The sequence below is a fragment of the Geospiza fortis genome, unplaced genomic scaffold (assembly GCF_000277835.1).
Source record: "Geospiza fortis unplaced genomic scaffold, GeoFor_1.0 scaffold2, whole genome shotgun sequence".
NCBI classification, from domain to species: domain Eukaryota; kingdom Metazoa; phylum Chordata; class Aves; order Passeriformes; family Thraupidae; genus Geospiza; species Geospiza fortis.
Window position 1 is genome coordinate 639,286 of NW_005054366.1, and position 20,405 is coordinate 659,690.

Genomic DNA, 20,405 nt, shown 5'->3' on the forward strand with positions numbered 1-20,405 from the left:
ATCTGTAGTCCTTTATGCAAACATGAAGTCAGTAATGTAAAGGATGCTTTCTGAACAACACTGGCAAGGGTTGAGTTTCTCACACTGCCAGGCCTCCTTCCCAAGCAAAACCTCATATTACTTTAAGATCAGAATGCAAATACAGAGCAGACTCTGCTCTGGTTTAATCCACTGCATTCAGGAATTAATTCCACCGATGTCACTGGAGAAACAACGTTCAGACAGGCCTAAGTGAAGGTTAGCTCCAGCCCTGAGGAAGGGACTGAGGTTTTAGCTCTGCCTTTAAACTGAAGCCTTTCTTTCATTTCAGCTGGTTGGAATGAGCCTAGGACTGGACAGTGTGTGTAGATCCCAGGCTGCCCTGAAAACCAAACCTTTGCTTCCTAAATATTTAAACTGCAAATTAATGCAGACAGCAGACAGGAGCTCAGCACCCTGAACACCTTTGGTCTCAGAAAGAAAACAGCACAAGGCTGTTTGCTGTTACCTTGGACCAGTCTCCTGTTTTCCACTCGTAGCAGCCTGTGTGATCCTCACACTCCTCTTCATCTCTCGGCCTGGTGGCTGCATCACATTTCCCTTGGGAGTTTGTGCACGTCACTGTTCTTTTCTGAATTCCCCTGCCACAGTCTGCTGAGCACTGCAAGAAAACAGGGGTTTGGTTTTTTGTTACATGGTGCTTAGAAATGATGGCTTTTATGTTGGTAACACAGCTCAGAGGAAAAGCTGGGGTTATGAACACTGAGGAAAATGATAACCCATAAGGTTTTATTACAATAATCTAAGCCACTCATATATGAGTAATTTGAAAAGCATGATGATTGCTTGTGAAATATTTTACTTATGAAAAATGGCAATTCTGAAAATCAACCTTCTTTGAAAAATGTCAGCTGGCTTTTTGCTAGAATTGGTGCCACTAAATCTTGTGTTGAAGAGCTCCTCACTCATACTGAAGGACACACTGAGATTCACTACACAGAACTGCCAATCCCTTGATGTATCATGGGATACATCAAGGGTGATAAATGGTGGTGTTAAATGTAATTTTCAATCACAGCAGCATGAGACCACTGTTATAAACACGTTTCTCTAGTACAGTTTGTGCATATCATGGCAAAGTCACAATTCTCACGCCTTCTCATGTGAAACACACACACCACGTTCACATTTTGATTTGCCATCACTATCTTAATTCTGAAAAACTCTAACAAATATTTACTGAGTGAGCACAAATTACCCACAATGTTTTTGTGCCTGGGCTCTATGGGATTAGCCTCTAAAAAAGCAGGGATATCTGGTCACTCACTTGTTATCTTTGCCAATGGTTGGAAATTCTTGTTTAATGAAGAATTTGTCTTGATTTTTCTTGGCTGTACGAGGTGGGAAAAGGACACTGGCATGAACTGAACCCAAATTTCTGTTTTCAATAACCAGTTTGGTAACAGAGCACCTGCTGTCACAGCCACCTGAGTCCTTGTCACCACCCCTGAGCACAGCCAGTCTGCCTGCTCTTCATTCTCATGTCACTGCAGTGGTTAAGAGTGAGAAATTGTCTTGCAGAGCCACTGGGGACAGGTGGGTGGAGAAATGATCTATGTACCAGCTGAGATAAAAACTAACCTCCCCTGGCATGTCAAGTTCTCCCCTTCGGGGGGCCAGCAGGGAAAAGACAGTTGATTTGACACTGAATAAATAGTGCAGATATGAGATATTCTGTGAGGTCTTTTGAACGTGTTCCAAGAAGCTTCTCCATCCAGGGGGTCTATGCTGGAAACAAGCGTCAGCTTGATATAAATTACATCAAATGGACAAATCTCAGCATGCCTGTCTAACTGTCTTAAAAACACAATCCAGGCAGTTCTGACCTGCTGGCCTTGTTAAGGACATGAATGACAAGCGTTTATGAGCTGGCAAGCAAACAGACATGCCTTTAAATACTTCACAGCACTACAAAGTGACTTCTTGAGAATCTGGGAAACCTTCCACTTAATTTACTGTGTGCTGCTCACGGTGTGACCCCTCACGGATGTAACATCTTTGTAAGGAGCACAATCTACAGTTCTGCTAAGACAGGGGGGTGAATTCTTCCCAGCTTTGCAGAATTCCACAAAATGCTTTGCTGGACTGCTCAGAGAGCAAGGCTTGCCAGAGATCCCAGGCTGGAGCTCCCTAAATGGTAGCTCAAAGCCATGAATTTGCCCCAAGTAGGGTACACTTTCCCAAATTATGTATCATTTTCCTCAGGCCCCAGGCTGGACTCCTCAGGGTTGCACTCGTTCATCTCAAACTACAAAGCTCAATATATAAAAATCTTTGGAACAGTCCAATTTACTCGAAGTAAATCAAGCTGAAGTGGGAGTATTTTTCACAGTAGGAGAAATCTCTAGGTGGGTTTTACAAGCAAGTCTGGGAAAAACACCAACTGTTTGTTCTTCCCACAGCTTTTAAGTCATTCACAGATTAATACTGCATATACATTCCTAGACAAAACAGCATGAGCAAAAAGGTTTCCAACAGATCTTTGGTGGTCACATATAAATCACTCTCTTTAAGTGCTTTTTTTCCTTTCCTCAAGTCATCTGTTTTCATGAAGAATTTCTTAATACATAGATTTTACAGAGTCCACAAATTAATAGACACAATTCTGTGTGTTCACTCAAGATCACTAAAGTCTCATTTTATTAACAAATTACTTTGTCAGAACCCATGAAGCTTTGCAAAGGAGCAACACAACTTTGCATTTAAGACACAACTCCTTTATCTGAAGGAAACCCATATTTTTTTCCACTCTGTTTCTCTAACAGTAGAAACATTCACCTTCTCCTGACAGTCTCTATTTTTATCATTAAAAATGGGTCGAGCAGTACTTTGTCCAAAACAATCTCAAGTGTTTGGCAATACAAGGGGAACTTAATTTTTTCCACGATGAAGATTGTATTGGAATTTGCTGTGAAAACACACATTTTTGACCAGGGACCAGATATCAGTGCAGTCAACTGTGTTGCATGAGCAAGAAGGTAAAAAAAAACAGATCAGAAAATAGATTTATAAAACGATACAATTTCAGTGATATTTATTTATTCCTCAACATCAGATTAAAATGCTAAGGAATAAAGTGATTACCACTGAAGAAAGTCCTAGGTGTGAGAAGAGTTCACACTGGCAGGGCATCAAATGTGTCCTGGAGTCAACTGAGCTTCATAACAGCAGAAATGGGCCAGAATAACAAATTGAAAATCACAAGTGCACAGTTACAGACCCAACAAAAGTAAATAAATGTATCAAAGGAAAAGTAAACCAGCTATTGAAAAAATTATCTGAAAATGCTGTGTATTTGTAAAGGAGTTACATGGTCATGGATATGGAAGATTTCCACTGATCTGTAACTTGACTTACTCTATTCTATAAAAGGGAGACAGAAGTACCTGGGATTGTTAACAAAAGACTCAAGGAAAAAATCCACATGTAAACCAGGTAGGAATTGCGCCCTAATCTCAGCTATAAACAGTTCAGCTGGTTTAGCTATAGGAAATAAAGAGGGCATCCTCTGAGAGGGGAGCACACAAAAGGCCTATCAGACAGCTTACTAAAACCTTGGTGTGCTTGTGCACATCTTTTGTAACAAAAGAATCCCATGCACCAGTGAAGGATCCAGCACCCCACTGAAAGGGAACACTGCTCTCACTTAACCATCACCTCTCTTGCCAAACGAAGATTTCCTGTCCAGGAGGTGTACAATGAAATCCCATTGTGTTTGTGAGGAGACACTGCTCCTCAGGATCCCTTCTGTCTTGAGCTTTGTGACTTTTAAGCACATTTCTAACAATAATATCTAGGAAAAGCTCTTTGACAATGTTTTAAACAGGAGCTCCCTGTTCCAAATAGAGGTGAATAATGAGGAATCCTTCCAACAGGAAGGGCTGTTGCTGGACAGCCAGGCTGGAATGAGGCTGGTAGAGCTGCAACCCTGCAGCCACAGTGAAAGGAGCTCATCACTCATGTGAGCCCAGCAAATACAATATCAAAGTGGGCATGGGCATCCTGTAAGGACTGCTACTCACAGGGTACAGACAAAGTTGCCCTGTACTAGCTGAGTCCTGGTCATGAACTGCAGGCACACTCCCAGATCACTCTGCTGCTAAACAAAACACAGGGTAACTGTCTACATCTCCCATTATTTACATCACAAATGCATTCATAACACTTGGGAAAAAATCTTAACTCTGCAACTACACTGAGATGCACTTTTATACAAAATATAACCAGCTTTTTCTTCTTCCTGGAATTATACAAAAGAAGGCTGGTTAGGGCCCAAAGATTGTCTATTCTCTGTAACATGCAGATGCCTGATAAGCCTGGTATTTCTTCACACCACATTTAGATGGAGCCAGAAGCCCTGGGTTACTGCACTTCTGGCCTCAGGTCACTGAAACATTTTTCCTTCTTGGTCAGAGTTTTCAGATGGAAAGATACAGTCAGTGGAGCATATCTAAACCCTGCCTTACTAATTCATCTGGTCTGGAAACCAAACCTGAGCTCCTTACTGCTCATCTCAACAGATGAGAGTCCTGCCCAGCACTCCAGTGCTGTGAGGATGCTGACCGTGACAACCATGGATTAAGGCCAGTGTATCCAGAGCTCTGGGCAGTCGGGCTCCTTTCTGGAGTGAAGGTCCTACCTTTGACCACTCTGATGCTTCCCAGATGGACAGGCAGTCCCTTCCCTCACAGCTCTGCACCGTGGCTGGTTTGCTGCCCAGGCAGTAGAGGTCCCTGGTGTTGACGTAGGTGCCGTTCTGCAGCTGATAAACACAAGTGACCTCCCGGTGCTGCACTCCCTTCTCACACGTGGCAGAGCAGGGACTCCAGTGGCCAGTCACCCACCTGGGAAGGAGCCAGAGGATACATGTTAGCAAACTGTTGGAATAATGCATTATGCTGCACTTAAAGCCAGTGAGAAATGGGCAGCCCTTCCTGGGTTTGTGGGTGCTTTGATGGTGCTGTGCTGTCATCACCCTGAGCTCACTGATCCCCTCTGCGAGCTGAAGTGTGTAAAGCAGCAGTGTCAGTATGCAAGGGAATATTCCCTCTTGACTCCATGTCAGGCAAAACCCCAAACTCTGCATCACTCCCTTTAACCCCCCTCTCTGCAGTGGGGTTGTTTTTCTCTCTCAGATAAAGACAGACTTGTCTGCAGACTGTCCTGCAAGATCATTACTTGCAAGGGAAAGGAAGAATCCTCTCTGCTCTGTCTTCCAGCTCCACTGACTCCAGCAACTGCTGGAAGCACCACAGTGGGGCTACAAGGCAGTGAATGAAGTGTCTAAGAAGGATCTGAAGGAGGGATGGAGGGGGGGACATTTTTTTCTAAAAGAAAAGCAGCATCGATCTTCAGCTTCCTGCAATCTGTCAGAGAGAGCATTTTCTCTGTAATTACAGGTATTCCTGGATGGAGTGAGGGACTGGAGCAATAACTGCAGCCACTGAGCACCAGAAGGCTCTCATACCTTTCTCACCAGGCAATTGACCTTCTAGCCTGTTATTCAGCACTGTCATCCAGATTTGTATCCTTACACCATGAATCTTTTACTTGTCACCCAGTCCTGGGCTGTCTATTATGGTAAGGGGCTCAAACAAGACTTCTCAGAAATAGGTCTGCTGAGAAATACTATCTCATTCTGCTGGAGACTCCTGTAATCCAGGTAGAGCAACTTATTTACCACATTTCTTTTGAAGGTGTTGTGTGTTACTTCTCTGAAATGAATTAAAAACTATTTCCAATCTTCCCATTCCTGAAGGGGAGAAAATCAGCCCAGCACCATTTGTAGAAACATCTTCACCTGCTGCAACTGTCATGAATTATTTTGTGAATGCCATGACTGGTGTGACAGCACTGGTGACTGTGCTGACAGTGCAGGCAGAAGCCATTTGGTTTGAGCAGGACTGGGCAGACTTGGCCACCTGTCTTTTGTGGAACAGGACTCTGCTCAAATGTTCCTGTGCATTAAAGCAGTTGACTGACACATCTGTGATTTTCTGTTGGCTAAAACAGCTGATGAGACACCAAACCTGTTTCTCCGGACTGCAGTTTTGGTGCATCTCTGTGGCCCAGGGCTTGGTATTTCTCCTATGGAATGGGAAAATGTCAGCTGGGAAATTGAATACTAGGGCTGAAAGCCTGACAAAAATAGCCCTGAAGTGCAGAAATCAATGTTCATGAAAATTAATAGCCAGGCCTCCTTGGTATCAGCTGGGCTCTGCCCTGTTGGAGAAACATGAGGGAATTATCCACCTGGGGAAGGAACCTCCTGACAAAGGCCTGGAGGGGCAGGAATGACTGTGCTTAGTGAGCAGAGTGTGAGTCACAAGGCTGGGAAAGGGCTCTGCCCAGGCTCCACTCAGCTAATATTCACTTCAGCACTGTGCTCTCACTGTGATCTACAGCTACTGGCAGAAGAAAAAGGGAAAGGGGCTGAAAGCAAAGGAGAAAGATAAAAATACATTCTTGGCAGAGGCTGTCTGTGAGCTTGCACTTAGGATGGGCAGCACACAGCATGCCAACTATTTCCAAGATGACTTAAGAAGAAAGGTTATGGCTTTCCTTTTAGGAAGGAAAATTCCTTTCTAATATTTTTTGTTTGTTTCTCTTGTGCAGGGGAGAAATCACCTGGTTTCTACCCTGTTTGCTGGTCTCTCAGTACCAGCACAGACATGACAGTGTGTAACTGGAAAATTAGCACAGAAAAAACAAGTATTACCATCATCATGAGAAGAATGGTAGCATAGGGAATGAGCTGAAACGCAGGGTACCAATGCAAAGATGTGTCTGTGGTGAAAACAATCTCCAGTTTCACCCACCATCCACTACATCCACTCCAAGCCTGTGGTTACAAATCAGGTGAGGCAATGCTGTAAGGGATCTCTGAAACCTCACAGCCCACTCTGCCCTGCCTGTGACAGTCAAAGTACTTAGAAATTAAAGGCTCTTTGCAAGTGGTGGTTTTACTTTCACATCCAGGAGACAAGTGAGATTAAATGTCTGAATAAAACTAATATGTAAAGTAGGTTATTTTCAAAAGCACCAAGGGGATGATGATCACTTTGACCATTAAACTTCATCCTCTCAGTGAAATCTATGCTTGAATCAATGGCTTGTAAAAGCAATCTGGCAAACAAATAAAAGTGAGTCCTACACACAGTCCTGGCAGTGCCCTGAACCCCCACAGTTCCCCCAAATTCTCCTTCACAGGCAGCTGAAAATACTGTTTTAGTGCCTGTACCACACAGGAACACTGCAACTATATTTCAGCAATGTTCACAACCAACCTGGAAAGACAAAGGATTTATGGATAAAGTGAATAAAGATGAAAATTCTTGCCAGTTTCAAATTTTTGGAAGGAATTTGCAACAAGATATTAGCAGAATTACTATCTGCAAGTAATATACACACAGGGGAGAAAAATGTGATGTGCAAATAGTATCACATTATAGTAACTATTAAATTGCAGCACAGGTAGATTTTTGTGTCTACATTGTCATTACACCTTCTGAACACACCTGAGTTTGTTTAACAACAAGACCTACTTAGAGGGTTATTTTCTTTAAAAAAGGGAGGCATTTTTCTTATGACAATGTCAAAAATAACTCCAGTGTTCTAACTCCAAACCCCAGGCTGCCTCTGTATTATTAACTAAGCCAATTAACTGCTGTACACTAAGCCCTGTGTATATCATATACAGAATTTGGCTTCCAGTTACACTTTAAGCCTGTAAACTGATCTTAGGGATTGCTTGACACCCGAGTTCTTTTCAGCTTGGTCTTTCCCTCCCAGGTTATAACCTATCTTCTGTGGGAGCAGGGGAGTGCTCCAGCTGGGGTCCCAGGAGAGCCTCTCACTTTGCCAACAAACACAGATTTACGTGACAAACACACTCATCTTTCTCACAGCCACAGGGATGCCTTCATCCCTGGTATTATTATTTTTTGTGATCTTACCTCTACAGAAGATTCCAGAGCTAAGTGATCCCTGCTGGTGGTTAGATTCAGGAAGAAAGTGATGAGCTTTTAAGCAGAGATTTTACCCCAGTCAGTGGCTGTCTTTCCAGCTAAAATATGCCCAGAAGGGTGTGATTTTCAAAAGCTTCAAAAAGCTGGGATGGGCAGGGCATGCAATCTGAGAGGGCTGCTCTAAATCTGTGTCTTCTGAGTCTTCCTCAACCTCTGACCTCTCAGTATCTCTTCTGAGGAATTGGAAGTTCTTCTTCTAATCTGCTTTGGCAACACTCCTCTGGCAGGCCCCTGGAGCAAATTTGAAATATCTTTTGGAGATTCAGTTAATCATTTGATCTTTCTATGGTCTGGATTAGTTTTTAACCTTGAATTATCTACTCTACCTGCCTGCCTAAGACTCCCACATTTTCTAGGAAAAAAAATGCCTGCAGTACAATGTACATAAACCCAGGGGAGATGAATGTCTGCAAATGAGGGCTTGGAGCTAAAGATTTGGGGGAAAAAAAAAGTTAGGAAGATAAAATGGATGAAGGCTGAAGGATGGGGATGAGGCAGTGCAATCAAAAGACATGAGGTCACTTTCCAGAGATTTTCAGTCTCTTATAACATAAAGCCATTCCATCTTCTGGGCTAAATACTGTGACCCATTAAACTTCCCCTGGTTGTTTCTGCCCTGAGCCCTGTAGAAGAACAGTGTGTTCTCTTCCACTAACTACACATCCATGCCATGTTCACACATCCCCTCACTACCTACAGGGTACTTTTGTTGCCTTCCCAATGCTACAGTGATATTTATTTCCCTGCTTTCACAGTAATAGCTTGGTATGACCAAAGACATGTCTGCAATAACACTTTTTTTTGTTATTAAACCTGTTTTTTTAGAGCTGGCTCTTACCTACAGTTTAGAGCCTGTGCTACTGCTGAGTAAAGCATCAGAGGAAACTTCCTACAAAATATGCCTGAAAAAGCCATGTGACAGAAACATACCTAAAGCCATGTAATGTGAGGGTTCTATTTCTAACAGATTTTACAGAAAACCTTTTGGTTTAATGCACAGGTGAGGATAAGTCCATACCCAGTTAGCACTGGTTGTCTTTAGCACCAGTTTGTGATGCAACATCACGTTGAAGTCACTCTTAGTTTTCTGAGGCACCTGGAGGAAACTGTGGCTCTACTGATTTAGGCAAAAGTCAGACCAACTTTCAGCAGGGCCAGGATTTTACATTGGATAATTTTAGCAAGAAGAATTGGAAAAGATTTCTTAGAATCAGTCATGTGGAACTGACAGATATACTTTGCTTACAGCTGTCAAACCAAGCTCATGCTCGACCATGTAGAAGAAAAGTCTCTTTACAAATGGAATTGTGTTTTCCATGAAACACACAGGCACTCTGCTGTTGGACTGTCCTCTCCCCACACACTCCTGATGCTTTCCACCACCTCTCTGCTGCACTGGACTCAAAACAATCAGGTGAATCTTGTCTCTTGGGAACAGGTTGTGCCACACCCAGTCACTAAAAGGCTTTTTTTTTTTTTTGGAGAAAAGTACAAGGAATCTAGTAGAATAATACAGCTGCTGATGTTGAAAGTAGTACTCCAAGACTAACATTCCTGTCTGATTGCCTTTATAAACAGTGCTCAGTAATTTTCCAGTACAGTAGTCATTCTGCTAACAGACTTGCCAACTTTCACTCACACAGGTTTTTTTTTTTCTTTAGTGATTATCATTTTGACAGCTTTTTTTTTTTTCTTTTTCAATTTCCCACCAATAAGATCAGCCACGGAACAATGTTTTATAATTTACATACACCTTGGGAAGTTCTTTTTTCAGATGGAAGCCATTGTTCCCTCTCCTCCTCCCCTAGATGAGCAGATCTGTCAGTTTTGGAGGACTCAGTGTGGGGTCAGTGTGAGGAGGTGTCCTGCTGGCTGGCACCAAGGGACAGAATTTCAGCACTCTCAGAGCTCCTCTGCAGTGAGTTTTCCCTACCCAGTTGCCCCATTAAAGCTACACCTACCTCCATGGCAACTGGTTTCCAGCTCCACTCCCTGCCCTTCCAGGAAGGCAGTGCCTCCTCAGCTCCCAGCACACGATGCAAACTGTGAAGATCATTATAGCAGGCAGCAGGAGGAGTGGATTTCACAATTAAATATTTTGCTAGATTATCCTGCTAATCCTTTTCTGTGGGTTAGAACTGCACTTGGCCTGAAGAGCTTCAAAACAAAGCAGCACAGATCATGTAACATTTTAAAACAAGGCAATGGTCAACCACAAGGTTGGTGAGTCAAACATTGCACTGGGAAAGAAGTGATGGAAGCCAGCCTGGGTGTTTACACCAAAGCTAAGGGATCTGTCTCATGACTCCATGTGGAAAATAATGCCAAATTAACTCCTGCTCCAGCAAATCATCTTGGATTGTTTGATGTAAATGCATTTAGCAGTAGCCAAAGAGCACTTTTCATTCTACACTGTCTGTTCCCCAGCCTTCTCTGCCAGAATTGCTCCACTGAGTTGAGTTGTTGGATTTGCTGGAAGATACAAGCAAATTGTCTTTCAGTGGCTAATTTTTTAGCCACTGACTGGTACTTGATGACCTGTCTACAATCTGGAGCACAGGAGTTTTTGTCTCCTTTTGGTGGATGGGGATCACCATCAACTGACCTGGCCCCCAGATGTGCCCACAGCAAGATATCAGCCACCCCTCATAAAGATGCCTGGAGTGTCTCAGGTTTTTGGGGTGCAGAATTTTGGCTTTTGCTGCTGCAAGGCCCCCGGGAGCCCTGCTGCAGGCAGTGCCCCGAGGAGCTGCCACCAGAGTACAGCATTCCCTGCTCCAGCCCCTCCAGCACAGTCCTGGCAAATTCATTAAGCTCAAGCTGATTCTGGAGATCCCAACTCCAGCTTTGGGAAGCACTTCAAAATGAGTTTTTACGTGGTGCCTCCTTGGATCAGAGGGTGCTAACATTACTATTGATGCCAGATTTCCAGGCTAAAATGAAACCCTCCCCATGGCTGTTCCTTCTTTTCTTTCTTTTTTTTCATGTACCCAAATCCAATGCACATCAAAGATGTTTCTCAGCACAAGGCACAGACAAGAGTTTGAACCTGCTGGCATTGAACCTTATGGATGATAAACTGCATTAATGAAAGGATGACCCATCTGGAGCCATCAAATATCTAGCTCAGCCCCTTCAGTAAACAAACACCCACACCCCTCCAGTTTAGTGCCATTTCTGTACAGCTCTGTGAGGAATTTGCTGATGTTCTCAAAGAGTTTTCCATCATACTGCTCCCCCCAAATTCTAGTATTTGCAAGACAACCACCTCACAAAATAAATCTGAAATTGTTTTGCTCCCCATCTACCTGTGATGAGAACACGCAGAAATGGGGTGCAAAGAGCCCAGAGTCAGGGAGACAGACTGATTTCTGTATTATTCTGATTTCTGTATTCCTGGGGTGTTAAAAAGAGCACTGTCACAGGGATGTGGTGAAGTCTAGAGGGCAGGGTGGACTCTCAGTCAGCACATGGATACACACCCTAAGCCTAAATCAGACCAGGAGTCAAAGCAATGGGCACTATCAACCATCACACACTAAGGCACCATTATTTTGGCACTCCCCAGCCTTTGGACATGTTTTTGAGGTGCTGAGCCAACTGGGGCCTTGACTGACTCTTAGAACTGGCTTCATTTCCCCCCAGTGGGCACTGATGTGGTGTGTGAACCCTTGGGGAGCCTGGTGCTGGATTCCAGCCCATGGAAAGAAAAATGGAAGGGAAAGAGAAGAAAGAAAGAAAGAAGTGACCCATGTAACCACAGAGCTGACCTCAGCAGTGTGCCAGCTTTTAGAGCTGATTTGGAGGGCAACAATAATCAAGGACACAGTGGTAAAAGGATGCAAGATAGGCTTCCTCCAGGCAAAACTCATTGGCTGCATTTCTCTGACTAAAATAACTGGTTTTCCAGACAAAGGAAATGTGGTAGATTTAATCTGTTTGGTGAAGAACTCCTTTTGCTGCATGGGAAATGCTTACTGGTGACATGCTGGGAAACATAGATATAATTGTGTAATTCATAGAGAGGTGAGAGCTGGCCTCCCATCTACCTTTAGTGCTGCAAAGGAGGATCAGGTTTGAAAGGAATTTAGATCAGTTGCTAGTGGGCTTCCTGAAAGGTCTGTCTTGCATTTGATCTAATTCAGTATGCTCATTAATGACCTTGGCACAAAAAAAGAAGAAAACTGCTGGAAAATTGAAGAAAATGCTGACAACACAAAGCCTAGGAGCAGTGTCAATGCCTCAGAGGATTAGGATGTCAAACAGGAAGAACTGAATCACCTTCAGTACTGCAATAACAAAACTAGGATGGAAATAAACAGCACAGAGTGCAAGGCTGAGGGCTCAGGGACCAATAACAAGCATTTCTGTGTTAAAGTAGGGTTCATACAATGACATAAATGAGGAGGAAAACATCTCGAATGACTGTAAGCCACAAATATGATGCAGCCATGAAAAAAGCAATAAGAAGTTAAAGTAATGGATTTAGCCCAGAAAAATGATTGAAGGAGGAGATACAATGGTTTGTTGTGTCCTGTGGCAAATAGCCCAAGGCTGAAAGGAAGGGAGGGAAAATACTCTGTAAGAAAAGGAACAGAGCTGATGCACCAAAAAAAGGCTGAAAAATGACAGTGAGTAACTGAGGCTGGAAATGAAATGTTCTGACCCACATGAACAGCAAGGTCAAAGGAGAGCCTCCCAGTGAGGGAAGGAGCCTGTGGAAAATGCTCAGCTCATAGAAAGCAGTCTAAGATATGCTGCTGGTAATAGCAGAAAACTAACCCTTGGGCTCAGCAGATATTTTCAAGTCCTAAACAGTGAAAATAAGTGCTCAGGGTCTCCTGTGGTTTTCTGTAGATGCAGCCAGGGATTTCTGGCATTTATGCTGCTGTTCAGCATCCATGTAAGAGCACCAAATATTCAGCAGGCCCCTGAAAGAACTTAACCCCTCCTAAAATCTCTTACAGCAAAGAGGAGAAAAATTACCAGTGTTTGCACACAGTCCATTACAAGTCCAACAGTTGGGGAATTTCATGTGGTTTTGGTGCTTTTCCTGCCTTGGAGGGGAGCAGTTTCATAGCCACAGCCCCAGCCATGCATGCAGAAGTGTGTGGCCAGTGGCCGAGCTGTGTTTTCAGTGAAAACAGCTGATGGGATCTGTGATTTGTGAGTTGGGTGCCAGCCCCAGGGCCGGCCCTGCCGCTGTATTTGGGTTGGTGCTGGGCGTGCTGGAAGCGACCCATCCACACCGCATGCAGGAATCCAGATTCCATCTGGTTACAGCAGGGTTTTGTAAAAAATACCTAAAGAGCTAGGCAAAGGATTAGAATAAAGAGGTGCTAATAGGGTGCAGTTGGGACAGGAAAGGAAGCTGTAAAGAATTTAATGGAAAAAGAGGGTCAAGGAACATAAAAAATAAAATAAGAAGAAAAAGAGGCATTTTTTTTAAAAGGTGAAAGAGTAACAATAATAAAGAATGAAAGATTCTTTTATTTTTGCCAGTTTCAACAAAACCCTTAAGAAAATTCTCTTCTCTGACATTTAATTTTAAAACATGTCAGTGTATCCAATCAAGTTTTAAATCCTGCTTTGTTTTCCTCAGATGCTGGGTTGCAGTTGGAGAATTCCAATCTTCTCCTTGGCCTCATGAAAGTACTGTCCCCTGCCCTACATTATTTGGCTCTCCTGAGAGGTGGCTGAAGTTCAAAGGGATATAGAACTTACGAAGCACTTTGGGATCGTGCTGGAAGAAAGACCCTATTATTAATAACATATCCTTTTTTTCTCCTGATCACTTTATAAATGTGGGTAACTGTTTATTTTATTTTTATTACAATCTCAACAGCAACAGCCTCTTCCTCCACTTAAACAATATGATCTCACCCCATCCCAAAGAGTTTGCACTCTAGCTTATACATAGATTGAGAGAGGAAACAAAGGGACAGCGTGGGATAGTGAATTAAAGTCACACAGCCCATCCAAAAGTGAAACAGAGACTGAGTGTCCTCTGACCCAGCCCTGTGCTGGCCAAAAGACCCCTTTCTAGACATAAATACTCTGAAAGGTGATTCTCCTAAATTTGGAGTGAAAGTGCAAATGCAATTCAGAATGCACAAAACAGAGCTGGTTTACTAAAGAAAGGAGAGCATTGTTCCTTCTTCTGAACTCAGGTGAAGGGCTTAGGTCTGAGTGGAAATGGGAAAGGACCTTATTGTAACAAGATGCTACAATAATTTTACTTGAAACCCTAAAACAAATTCAGGGCTCATAAAAAAAAGCATTGACATGGTGAAAGAGAATGGTTTCTTTAAGATGTTCTTGGTCAGAGAATATGCTAAGCATGCTTTTCTAATGTCTGGGTGGGCAAACGCAAGTGGAAATTTAAATTCTACAGAGGCACAGAGAATGTGCTTCTGAAAATGTTTCCAGTTAAAAGCATGTTAAGTGTGAAAGTGTACTCTACACGGAGGGAGTGAGGGAGTGTGGTCTATCAGATCATCAGCAAGGATTCTGTGGCCTTTCCAGGTTCTAAGCACATTGACAGTGTGTGCTGTCATTGCTCTGAAAAAACTGGGCCAACAAGAGTGTCCCTGTGCCAGAGCTGACTGCAGCTGGGCAGAGCTGTGTAAGCTGTGCCCATAAACTGCCTGCTGGCTCCACACAGAAGAGAGACCTTGGAATAACATTTAGGGCTGGACCCAATTCCCCAGAGGAACACAGGCTGGATACAGGAGCAGAGTAATCCTTTCTGAGGAGGTTTTGTGTGATTTAACCTCACCCACTGTCACTGCCCTGACAGGCAGCAGTGCTGGGCAAGTAAAGAGAGGTCATGGAGGTCCCTCAGAGCACACTGTGGCTCTCAGGGCTGTGACATGGCCAGAACTTCCCATCCTTGCTCTCAGCAGGTAGAGGCAGAAGCTGCCCACAACTTCCAGAACTTTTAAAATTGCTTTTCTTCATCTCTACCACCTGGAACCCCTCCTATACCTGCCTGGGCTCACTCCAGTCTGCTCCTGACAGCTTTCCAAAAGATCTGGGAGAAATACTTCATGCCAGGGCAGCAACACAAGCAGATGCTTTTTGTTTCTTTCTGAGAGAGTGACATGACAGAAATCCCAGCCTCACTGAACTTCCTTCTTCAAGGAAACAGTTGTTTCCTTGAAGCCATTGGGATTTTGGCTCTCCTTACACACCAGGGTATCTCATTATACCTTTCAGTACTGCAAGCTGTACAGCCAATATTGTCCAGCAGCAATAACAGGCAGTGCAGACAGAAACTGAAACCTGAACCAGCCTTATTGATGGATGACCTGACACTGCATTTCCCTGCTCCAGGGCACTTTAATCAGAGCGCAGGTCTAATTAGAAGGAAGTGTGCTGTTTGCTGTTCCCCTCATTGTTTCTGCCAGCAGGATTAGCTTTGTCGGTGTATTTCCCTGGCTTGTCTGATTATCCAAGATGCAGCAGCCAGCAGGTTGGTTTGAAGATGCTTTTTTAGGTATTGTTCAGCTTTATCTGAAATTGATTTTATCACGGAATATTCTGAGTTGGAAGGAACCCACAAGGATCATTGAGCCCACCTCTGAAGTGAATGGCCCATACATGGATCAAACCCCTGATCCTGGTGTTATTCTAGCTACTATCAAAATTGGAGTTTCTACACTACAATGCTAAACATCACTGCAGAACAAGAGTGAACTTTTTTTGCTAGCAAACAAACGAAACAAATTAATTTACCTTCCTGTCTTTTGTCATTTTGGCCAGAAATGTCTTTTTTAATATAACACAGATCAAAATAATTTCAGCTGAAAGTGCTTGCCAAATAAAAAAAAAAAAGATATTTTTATTATTTTTAGAGATCTCTAATAACTAGTGAGGAGAAAAGCACCCTTACTGAGAAAAACATCTAAAATGTGTTTCATCATAATTTAATTTATTGACCTCAGGGTTTTTGTAGTACTGTTTGACAGTTAATTAGACCCCATTCTGTGCTGATTCAAAAAAAGAAAGGTTAGATATGCAGTCACTCTACTCTTGTCTAACTCTATACTGTAAGTTCTGTCTCCCAGGAGGCAACCAAGGGGAAAAGAAAACCATCCCCAGACAATGCATGAAGGCAGCCTGCATGGAATCTGGCCTTACTGACCACAGATTAAATGGGTTTTGTCTGAGGTAATGAAAATCTGACCTGCTCAACAAAAGGAAATGAATATTACAGCTGCTTACTGTGGCTAACAATGTGTCCCAATACTTTGAGACATTTTCACTGTGTTCACCAGATGGAGGCTTTGGAAAGGGGCAGTTTCTGAAGGAAAGGGATATTGGTTTTAGTGTTTTTAACTCCTTACCGTGACTGGCAGGGGTGTGTGTTACATTTCCTGACCTGGGGCTCGGGGCGGGTCACTCGCTGGCAGTCACTGTCATTCACCAGTGTCATGGTCTTGTTAATGATCCGAGTGCAGGACACGATGGTTCTCCTCTCACCTGGAAGCCAAATCAAAAAGAACTCTGAGCAAAACCACCTCCACTCATCAAAACTCCAAAACTCAAAAGCCTGGAGCTCCCTGCTCCCTCTCCCAGATGTACTCTACCAGCTCTGCAAGAAATCTTACTCTCCACTTCTGCCAGACCTTTGTACTGGCTTGTTTTGTGTTGTTTTTTTTTTTTTTTCCTAGCATTCTTTCAGCTTGGGCTTTCTCCTTCTAGTGTTTAACGTGGAAAGGAGCTTTAAAACAATTTGTTTTCATTTCTGGTTCCTCCTCCACAGGTAGCTGTGCCCTGTCATCACCTCGGGCAGATGTGCTGAAATCACACGACCTCCCAGCCCCTGATAATGTGACTGATAATGACAGGACAGCTGCCTCCTGCTGCTCCCCGGGCAGGAAGTCAGGATGAAAAGGACTGACCGAGGTTCAAGAGTCATTAACTGAGCTTGTTCATATTTCACAAAGAGAAAATAAAGCCACCAAAACAAATTATTTCTCATCTCCTGCTCTTCCAGATATACTGCTTTAAAATCCTTGTGGCAGGAGGCATCTCAGGAGGAGTCAGCATTTCTCACATAAACTGTGCACCAGGAGTTTCCTTCATCCAGTGTGGCCCTCAGGGTTCAGCCTTCCACTGAGTGGCATCAGGAAAGCTGTGCCACAGGGAGCCTGACAGTGACCAGATGTGACAAGGAAAGTGCTACTCCTGCTCTGTGTGATTTTGCCTCACTGCTAATTTTGGCTTCTCAAGTTTGTTTTCTAACCCTGAGTCTGTGTCAGATTGAGTTTATTCACCATCTGCAGCTGAAAATAAGAAATAACTCATGTTCTGTTAATAAAAAATATGCAAACATCTGTATGGAAAGGAAAAAGGCCTTCCCAGCTTGGATAAGCAGCAAAAGCATTGGACAACTAAAATAAAAGACCAATTATCAAGCTAGTACTGGTGGGAGCTATGCTGGAAGACACTGATTTGATTCAAATTTGTAACAGTCTTACAACAAAAATCAGAAGAGCCACAAATAAATTTCCTTTTCCCTCATGTGAGGGTTTAATGGCTTAAAAATTATTATTTTAATGCAAGAGTGTCTGTTCTAAAGTGAGTCCTATTTACAGAAAAAAAAATCAGTAATTTCAGTGCACTGAGGGCAGTGAGCCTGTAAATGTGAAGATGAGCTCTTTCCTCCTGTCATGTCACATCATAAATATCTGAGTCTGCTGGTGAAGACAGACTGCCCAGAATGCTTGGAAATGATCTGTTTTCCTCAGGGAACAAACTCCTTCTTCCAGCACTGCACATGCAATGGACAGTGTCTGACAAAGCAGTCTCTGCTTTCACAGCACCAACTCCCCTAGAGCTGCAGCAGATCTGTCTGGGCACAACCAGGGATGCTCTGGGAAGGGAGCTTTGCCATGTGCTCCTGGGTGGGAGCATCTGATGCAGATCTTCAGGAGCTGGCCCAGCAGCACTGCCCTGCTCCATCCCTGGGGAGGAAGGGCCTTTCCCTGAGCGTGCCTGGACACCTGTGAGATGCTGCTCCAGGAATGTGGTGGGGGCTGGAGGCTGGGGCTGCACACAGAATCCAGGTGCAGCTCTGCCTGCAGTGACAGAGCAGTGTCCCTGCCAAAAGGCTGGCTGGAAATTAACTGTGGGGATGGGGATCAGAGCAGGGAGAGCTGGTGAGAATGAGCTTTCATTGAATTCATTATAGCAAAGTCCATTTTCATGGCCAATTTCCACCTCTCCTGTGGCTGGAGGCTGCAAACACCACTCAGGGATTCCCACCAAGCTTCCTGGTGTCCCTACCTCCTCCACACTGCACACTGCATCCTTCCCATCCACTGTGTGTCCAGATGTACAAGGAGTCCTGTTGCTTTTCTGGCTCGCTTCTGTTTTCAGCAGTATAGTTTACAGGGATGGTGTATTCATAATGAATTCCATAATTCTGGTCGTGGAATAACAGCACCTGGTTCGGCAGGAAAAGAGAGGCTGCTGCAACACACTGTGCTGGGAGAGCCAACAGGCTGGGATAGCACTGCTGGAAAATGCTGGCTCAGGAAAAAATCCCTAAAATATAAATACCTTGTGAAAGGCAACCAAATCTTTATCTAGAAAACTTAGATTACAACAGTACTGGTAAAACAGGGCAACTGCAGGAGCAAGAACTGCTTATGATTTGTGAATATTTAAAGCAGCACAGGGATGTCTAAACCTGGAATTCAAGGCATAACTTCCAGCCTCACACGTGATCAGCAGGACACTGGCTATTCAAAGAGAAAGACAACAGGAAGCATTAAATCAGCACTTTTCATATACCAATTATTTTAAAGAGCATCTAGACTTAAACATGTGAAAGAACAAGGTGATGCTTCTCAGAGCAAAAACAACTGCTGCACAAGAAGTCCCTTGCCTCCTGGTGAATGTGGCACTCACGGCAAGTATGACTACTCCTGCTGACAAGCTGTAGCAGCAGGGTTGTATGTCTCAGAAAACTGTGGATGACAAGCAAAAGCCATATCATACAGCTTCTGGTAACATATATTTTCATCCCTGCATATTGCTAGAGGAAGGTGAAACCTGCTTCCAACAGCAGGCTATTTCCTATGGAATCACTAGTGATGTCTCCAGTGTTATTACTCCAAAATTCCCTGACTGTTACCAAAGGAACAGAGAAAAATGTTTATGTTTTCACCATAGGTAGATGAGAGTCCTGTTTTGATTTACATGTTGGACTTCATTTGGCTCTCACTTTCCCTGGCTTGAGTCAGAACTGATTGGAAGATATCCCATGGAGAACAGGGTCCATGGAATCTCAGTAACCACAGTATTAACAAATGCCATAGAAGTACTACTGTAATGTTCATGCTGTGGCTTTAAACTTACTTATACTTATTATCCCATGATCTGAGCAGCATTAAACAGGTGAATTGTGCTGGCTTTTGTCACCTACTGAAATAGAAGCAATGCCTTATCAAATAAAGGCTCTCATAAGTGGGGCAAGCAGCTGCCTGTTCGAAAAAAGACAAATTTGCAAATGCTATTATCCCCCAACAATCATTGTTTCCCCTTCAGATTTGCACAATCATTCCTACTTAACCAATAATCTCACTAAAGCTGTCAGGAGCTTGTTTAACCACACAAATGTGCTGAAAGAAGGGGCCCTGGCAGCCTGTGCTGTGAACACTGAGGGGGCTCCACAAACTCAGCACCCATGAGCTGCCCTGCACAGGGCAGAACCCTGGGCAGATGAGCCCCTCCCAGAGGATGTGGGGAACAAGGACATGATTTTGCTTCAGCTACAGAAGGAGGCCTCACTTCCAGGACTGAATACCAGGGTTGAAACCAGCCAGCCATCATTACAATTTCAAAGATGAATGTTGGTTTTTCTAAACACAATTCAAACACCAGGCAGGCAGAGGCAGAGAGCTTGAGCCCTGCTCTGGCTTTCTTGAAGTGCAGGAGATACAAACTCCTGTTCTAGAGAACTGATCAGCCAGCCTTGTCTAAAGCCCCCTTCTGCTCTGGGAGTGTTTGGTTGTCCTCTGTTGCACAAGGAGGACTAGCACAGGCCTACTTACACAAACACCAGTTTCTCCAAGAAATACACACACAGCAATGCACTTGGAGAAATGCCTCAAGTATTAAAAACCAGCCCCTAAAAAGAAATCCTTATTATCTCAATATGGGTGTGAGACCAGTGAATCTAAAGGCCCATATGAAACCAATTTCATGCAATTTCGTAGCCATATATAATTGGGGGGTGTGTGTATGTGTGTATAATTGGTTTCAAATGCAGGTCACAATGGATTGACTGAAGCTTCTGGCTCTTTGTCAGTCCAGTGTATTCCACCA

At 43.6% G+C, this 20,405-nt stretch overlaps 1 protein-coding gene across 1 annotated transcript in view; it reads right to left on the reverse strand.

The window, feature by feature from the left end:
• The window catches only part of ADAMTS17 (ADAM metallopeptidase with thrombospondin type 1 motif 17), a gene marked incomplete at its 5' end in the record, with an annotated part of 153,568 nt that overhangs the window by 18,752 nt on the left and 114,411 nt on the right, over nt 1-20,405 (reverse strand). The window contains 4 exons of the mRNA XM_031059652.1: nt 488-640; nt 4,679-4,883; nt 16,415-16,550; nt 18,360-18,519. Coding sequence (XP_030915512.1) covers nt 488-640; nt 4,679-4,883; nt 16,415-16,550; nt 18,360-18,519 — 654 coding nt within the window. The remainder of the gene's footprint in view (nt 1-487; nt 641-4,678; nt 4,884-16,414; nt 16,551-18,359; nt 18,520-20,405) is intronic.